Here is an 8,030-nt window from a genome sequence, read left to right as displayed (position 1 = left end):
TTGCGGCGGAGCCGATTCTCTCGAAAGAAAAGAATCTGCGTCTGCAGGACGTAACAATATAGAAGCCAAACTTTTTTTAGCAATAGGAAAAACATCGATATTTGGTCAAGTGCTCTTAATATATAAAAAATAAGAAATGGGCAGGACATGAATGATCCCCAGACATGTGTATCAAAGACATAGAGAATGGACTGCGCGATCCGTGTGTTAAAATAGTTGATAGAAATGAGAGAGAGGGACCGTGGCCAGACGGCCATTTCTATCTTTTTCCATTCAATGGTGTAATAGGAGAGAGAATGAGAGGGAGATTGGCCGTCTCCCACGGTCCCTTTCTCTCATTATTTTCGACCACATTTGATACACTACTTAGATACGGATCGCGCAGTCCATTCTCTATGTCTTTGGTGTGTACTAAGGGTTAAAATATATTCAAACAATAAGTTGAATAAGTGATTACTATAAAACAGTTACTTTTATAGAATATAAAAAAAACAAAATATTTTTGTCATCTTATATTATTTTTTACAGTCCACCGAAAGTATATTTCTGTATATACATATAATGAACTTAGTGTATGTTGTAATAATTTTACTAACTTGTACATCTGTATATATTGCCAGCATAAGCATAGCAAAAGATGTTGCTTCCGTAATAGTATTCTGTACCTGTAAAACATAAATTAATTGTAATACAAATATATTCGTGTGATTTTAAACCTTTACATAATAAATAAAATTACAGCAGCAAAAAAATTTCTAATGTCATCTATGAAATTTTCGTCGCTCACATCGCAGGATTTGTCCGAAACATTAGCTCGAATTTGTTCTACATGATCCCAATAATTGTTAAAAATAGGCTTTAATTCTTGGAAAAGTGTCACGTTGTAATTGTTATATTGTAAAGCAGTATAATTTCCTGGCTTTCGTGGTGATATCTATATTAAATAATACAGCCATGTATAATGTAGATACAAATAACAGTACTATTAATAACAATAAACAAAATTTTATTATAAAAACTATTGTAGATTATATTTCTATGTGAATTATTTTTATTCTAAAAACATTACATCGTATAGAAATATCAGCAACAAGATGTTTTAAGTTCATGAATTTGCAATAGTATAGTTCAATAGATATCTTACAGCTGAACCATTGTGGTTTTATTTGAAGTAATATCGTGACAAAATTTAAAGTAAAACATATTTGTTATATATTACAGTATTTTTTTATTTTTTGAAATATTTTTCGGACTCGCTTTGTAATTTCCCATACAGCACCGAAAGTTTTCAGAAATGTCTCAGAAATATTTCAACTGAAAAGTGAAACATTTCATAAAAATATCTGCAACATCTCTAAGATAGCTCTTGAATAGCAAAATGCCCGAGATTTTTGCACATGAAACCTTGTTAAAAAGATGATGAAATATATAGAGAAAATCTGCAATTTTTTGAAATATTACCAAAAAAGTTTCAGTTATTTCTAGTGCTACAAAAATGATAGTCAAATGTATACTTGATTAATATATATATTTAAATAATATTTAAATTTATTATCTTCTTTTTTAAATTTATTACGTCGATATAATAAATTTAAATATTAATATTCTTGAGGCTTCCACGGGTGCTTTCTGTATAAAGGTTATGCGTTTCGCGGGTTTCCTCCGTGTCCAGATCCATTCTTGAAATGCCAACGTTTCGTGAACCTTGCAGTCCACTTCATCAGGGCGAGGAGCAGCCTGATACTGACCTGTTCCTCCAGGCCGTTCCTTTTTATATTATGCTGCTTGTTGGGATGGTGAGGGTGGGTAGAGAGGGGGAAGGGGTTGTGGGAGGCACTTGCCAAAGGCTCTAACTTCGCAGTGGCACCTAGAAAGGTTCCAAAGGAAGAAATTATCAGCCAAATAGAGTCAACCATCTACCGACTCCCCATCAGAACAAGCAGATAATATCCGCAGACAGGTAACCAATATCCTTTCCAAAGCCAAACCCCCTACACCAAACATCATTAAATAAGAGCGATTGGCCCTCCAAGACTTGAACAGGAACACAGACATCATCGTGCTTCCAACCGACAAAGGCAACACGATAGTAGTCATGAACACATCAGATTATAAGAAAAAGATAAAGAACCTTCTCTCGGACAAAGCATACAAAAAGCTTGACAGAAATCCAACTAACACAATCGCACAGAACACCAAGATCCTAGTAGAGAAAAGCAACATTCCCAATGAAACAAAAACAACATTAAAACCTACAAATCCTCTCCCACCAAGACTATACAGACTACCGAAAGTACACAAATCAAACATCCCGTTCAGACCGATTGTTAGCGCCATACACTCCCCGACATACAACTTATCGCGCTTCCTAGCACGAACACTACAACCCCTCACTGGAAAAACCGAATCACGCATAACCAACTCAACGAACTTCATACAAAATATTCAAAAAATTCGACTACGTCCCACAGATCTGCTTGTAAGTTTCGACGTAGAATTCCTTTTCACATAAGTCCCAATAAAAGACACATTAAACATAATAAAGGCCTCACATGAAGTCCCTCCCGACCTCATCCCGCTAATAGAGCACTGCTTAACAACCACTTATTTCTCCTATAACAACCAATTTTATGAATAAACTTCAGGAGCGACGATGGGCTCTCCCATTTCTCCTGTAATCGCCAACATTTTCATGGAGCATTTTGAGAAAGATGCCCTCAAAAAAACACCCAAAAAACCAAAAGTTTGATTCCTTTATATAGACGACACATTCGTGGTATAGAGACACGGCAGAGCCAAACTACGTAAATTTCTTATTTTCCTCAACAAACAACATCCAAATATCCACTTCACTATAGACATAAAGGAAAACGGAAAACTCCCTTTCCTAGATGTTCTTGTATCTAAGAAAGCTGACGGTACCTTAGACCATAAAGTGTACAGAAAACCAACATACACCGATAGATATCTACATGCCGAGTCGCACCACCACCCAGCACATAAGTAACATATTTTCATAATTAAGGATATTTTTTTATTATAATAATTTATCGTTATCTTATACTGTTATTAATTTTTTTTATACCATTTTCGTCAGAGATTTATTGTATCCGCATACACAAAATATTCATAAATTTATGCGAATTATAATAGCATCTTAAAATAACAACCACGTTTATATATTTGTTTGCTTATTCTACGTAGTGTGTGTGTGAATATTGATTTTAAACAAAAAATTGAATAACATTTTATAATTTTTATTTCTGACATAATTTTTTCAAGTTATTTTGAACTACAATACTTTTCCTTCTAACAATAAGATGCAAAATAATTCATTCATTCATCAAGTAATATCAATCTAGTTTAAAAAATTTACGCAATGATATACTTCTTAAAACTCGTATAATACCTACAATAGTTAACTTAAGAATGTTTTAGCTATGCATTATCAGCTATAAAAGTTCAGTCAAACAATCAGTCAAAATTAATTAATATCAGCTAGTATCATCAAAAACAGTCTGCAACAGTCTCAACTCACTAATACATAGAGCTTTTACCATCTCTGACAAAGAACATCTACAGACAGAACCCAACCATCTCAAACTGGCCTTACAGAAAAACGGACACGACAAAAAAGACATAACCAAAATAATCAATAAACATGCAAACAAGACAACGGTCTCTGACACACAACCAGACGAAAGGATTCTAATCATTTTCCGATATGTCAAAGGAACAACAGATCGGATTGGCAGGATATTAAACAAACAAAATATCCGAACTATCTTTAAATCACCCAAAAAGATAGGACAAATCTTAAGAAATCCTAAAGATCAAAAACCTGTACTCAGTTCCGCAGGAGTATACAAAATACCTTGTTCCTGCGGGAAAGTATAAAGTAAAAGCAGGGATTATGGAATAGTTTTTTTTAAATTAACATTGCTCTGATATATATGCATACGAAGACTTCAAATTTACACAGAACTCTTGAGGAATATGTTAGCTACAACATCCAATAAATGAAAGTCGCCAAAATTTTAGTCCAACGTCAATATTAACGAAAAAGTAAAAAGTGGGAAAATGGGGGAGGTCTAAAAATGGAATGTAATATGGAATATCGATGAAATTTTGACCATAGTAACAAATAACACAATAAATGAAGTCCAAATTTGTTTATTTATATAAACTGATCAAGAAAAACAGAAAACTGTTCAATTTTTATTGTACAATAACACAGAAAATATAATAGCATCATTACGAACGTTATTACGCATGGATAAATAAAAAATCGCAAATAAGCTGATAAATCGCAAATAAACTGATATAGAATACATGCTGTAATCTAACCTAATCTAATCTGATCACGAATAAGTTGCTAACATGCATGAAATCTATTCTATATTCTCGATCCTCGATGTATTCCACATTACCTGCATGTCGTCATATGACAAATAAAGTCTTTCCGTAGCAATAAACAAGTTTAAAACAGCAATTAATCTGCGTAATATTGTTCATGCAACATTATTAAAAGCGTCTGTGTAATATAAGCATTAAAAAAACTTACCTTCAGTTTATGAGAACACTTTTTAGAAGAAGCTGCCGAAAAAAAATCTTCTGACGTAACGAAAATGAATAAATATTAATTGTAGCAAAACGGTTGGTCGGACCGAGTTCATTGCTTGTTATGACATGTTTGGTAACAGTTGCAATAACTTTCAGCGATTGCCGCCAGATTGCAATGCTTTGTTTAAAAAATAAGCCACTATTCCATATTAGTAGCCTATACCATAATCCCTGATTTTACCCTACATTGGAGAAACCGGGAGAATGGTCAACCTACGGATCAAAGAACACCAACGTGATGTCAGACTAAAACACACCACGCAGTCAGCATTATAAGAACACAACATCGAAATAGGACATCAAATACTGTTTGACAAAACGACCACAATAGCCAACAGTACGTCATACTTTCCAAGAAAGTATAGAGAAGCCATAGAGATACAAAAACACCCTAACAATTTAAATAGAGATAATGGTTCTAACATAAAATATGGAAGATCATTCATCCGGTTATTGAAGACCGACCAATTCCACCACCTCTTTCTGCTCCCACAATCCCTTCCCCCTCTGCCCACCCCCATCATCCCAACAAGCAGCGTAATATAAAAAAGAACGGCCTGGAGGAACAGCTCAGTATCAGGCTGCTCCTCTCTCTGATGAAGTGAACTGCAAAGTTCACGAAACGTTGACATCTCAAGAATGGATCTGGACACGGAGGAAACCCGCGAAACGCATAACCTTTATACAAATTTAAATATTGTTTAAATATCAATTTAACATATATTTAAATATTATATCATTCCTGAAGTACTTAAAATTTATTTTGTAATCTGTTTTACTGATTACAAAACTTATTAAAATAAACTTAAAGTATTTCTCAAAAATAGTAATTATATCGCCAACTATTTCGATTAATCACATTATATGTATAAGCACATATACATAATTATTAAAAAATCACACCTGCATTTTCCACACAATATCATTATTCATGTATAAAAGTTTTTCGTAATTAAAGTAGAACAAGTCATAATAATATCAAAATGACGTTAAACCGAATCATGATTGATAAAAAAAATGACTTTAAATAAACATTTTGGAACCATTTTAACACCATGATTTTTGTTCTATTTAAATATTTTTCAATTTATTGTATATGATGGATTTTAGAAACATTTTTATTAAAACATTTCATATGTCATAATGCAGAATCTTTTTAGAATTGTTGCACCTGAGATGTTGAAACATTTCAGAAAATTTTCGGCAATAATCGGTGCTTTATGATTTCAATTATTAAAGTTTCCAACTATACACATACATCTTAATACGTTTCAAAATAATGATATTTTTCACACTTTTTATTGTATAGAATTACAAACTAAATTTTCTACTAATTAAGAGAATTTCTATATTCGGTCAAAGTGAATCTTAGTTAGCTTAAATGTTTCGGTGTAAATGTATAGTATATCTGATTTTACAAACTGCGCACCGAAATCTTTTTCGGTTTTAAAACGCAATTATGAGCAGAATCAAATTTTTGTATTCTTTTTAAATAAAAATATGTCACAGATAGAGAGGTGTAGCTAGTGAAAAAAATATGCGATCATAATAATTTATTTGCTGGCCATATGTTGGTTTAAAATGCACAGATGCAGATCATTGTCATAATGCAAGAGCCATTTCATGTGCTGCAAACTGAGTTCAGAATGTTACGAAGGTCTGAATAAATATTAGAATTCATATATAATTACTAATAAGAACATTTTGGAGGCACTCCAGCTCAGCAATTAAATATGTTACTGACACTTAGCGAGTTCATGAATTTTAGTTCGAGAACATCATATGAATGCGTATTAAATAGTTCTTAAAAACATTTAAAGTTTACTTTGTAGATAAAATCTAAGACAGTCTTTTCAGCAATACACAGTTGTTTTCTATTTTTAGTCAGAGAAAAAATCCAATTTAAGCGTAACCATGGCTTTATTACTTTGCAATAACCATCTTTCATCAACCTGCAACAATTACAGATTATCGAATTGAAACGAAAAATGCAATTAAATTTACATACTCTTCCTGTTTATGTAATATGTCAAGTCCATCTTTATGTGTTATTTCTTGATTACCCACCGTTGTCACTAAGAGAATTAAGATTTATCATTTTCACACATTTAATCATGATAACGTAGATCATAATAATAATAAATGTTTACATCAAAGTAATTTATTATAAATCAAATTATAAATAAAAGTATTCTTTATCAAATGTATTATTTTCATTAATTCTCACCTAAGAATATATTAAATACATATTGTGCTATATACGGTTTAAGATCAAACATTGGACCATCGACATTCTTTTCTAAAATATCCGTACAAAGATTGCTATAGCTGTCGAAAAATGTTACATATTCGGATAAATGCTTGATACTCATAAGAGGATGTATTATTTTTCGTCGAAGCTTGTGAGATGCACCTATCAATAGCACACAAATGCAATAATGAATATAAAAAAGATATATTAATTAAGTCAATGTTAATTTCAATTCATATTAAAGCATTATTATTTATTACTACACAGAATTAAATATATAGAGGAAATTCGCCGATACTGACTTAGGTCTCCTAAAGTGACGCCTCTTTATTTTTCGGAAACTAACTATTGCACTTTATTAATACTAATAAAATCATGGGTAATTCTACAGAATAAGGGACCCCCCTCCTATGATCTTGACCTTGATATATGTTGTCAAGGCCATGACCCTGAGTAACCTCCACCAAGTTTTAGCTGTCGCTCGTCCTTCGTTAAAGAGTTATTAACAAAAGAAGTTTGAAAAATAATATATTATTTCTGCTATATATGCAATATTGAATACTATTCTATATAGGTTTTGACCCGTCATTGGCGCACGACTCTCACCTCCGACTCTCACCTTCGACTCTCACCCCCTCCCCCCTGTTTCAGGGGCGCACGACTCTCACCTCCAACTCTCACTCCCCTCACTCCTGCTTCAGAGGCGCACGACTCTGTCGGTGAGAGTTGAAGGTGAGACTCGTGCGCGCTTTGATATATGTTGTCAAGGTCATGACCATATTATAAAGCAGAGAATTCTCGTGTTACATATATAGCTGAACTTCTTTTGTTAATAACTTTTTAACGAAGGACGAGCGACAGCTAAAACTTGGCGTAAGTTACTCAGGATCATGACCTTGACAACATATGTCAAGGTCAAGGTCATAGGAGGGGGGTCCCCTATTCTGTAGTTTTACCAAATCATGATCTGTTTAGCTAATTAAAGAAGTACAAACTCATAATTCATAAGTTTGTGGCTTGTTTCTATATCAAATCAGCTAAAAACAAATTCTACAAATGCGAAAATAAAATTCTTACGATCTTCTTTTGCAAATTGTGAGGTTTAAATAATAGTGACTATATTATTGATAATATTACGTCATTTTAAATACTTGTA

General features: G+C 32.7%; 1 protein-coding gene across 1 annotated transcript in view; it reads right to left on the bottom strand.

Annotated features, from left to right (window-relative positions):
• LOC108767591 (cytochrome P450 4C1) overlaps window positions 1-8,030 on the bottom strand; it is a 12,897-nt gene that overhangs the window by 3,667 nt on the left and 1,200 nt on the right. Inside the window, exons 4-8 of the mRNA XM_018517556.1 lie at window positions 6,851-7,036; window positions 6,632-6,698; window positions 6,449-6,575; window positions 740-934; window positions 597-665 (exon numbers count right to left, since the gene is read on the bottom strand). Of these exons, the coding sequence (XP_018373058.1) occupies window positions 597-665; window positions 740-934; window positions 6,449-6,575; window positions 6,632-6,698; window positions 6,851-7,036 (644 nt within the window). The remainder of the gene's footprint in view (window positions 1-596; window positions 666-739; window positions 935-6,448; window positions 6,576-6,631; window positions 6,699-6,850; window positions 7,037-8,030) is intronic.

This window comes from Trachymyrmex cornetzi, unplaced genomic scaffold (genome assembly GCF_001594075.2).
Source record: "Trachymyrmex cornetzi isolate Tcor2-1 unplaced genomic scaffold, Tcor1.1 scaffold694, whole genome shotgun sequence".
NCBI lineage: Eukaryota > Metazoa > Arthropoda > Insecta > Hymenoptera > Formicidae > Trachymyrmex > Trachymyrmex cornetzi.
This window is presented reverse-complemented; position numbering and strand designations above follow the sequence as displayed.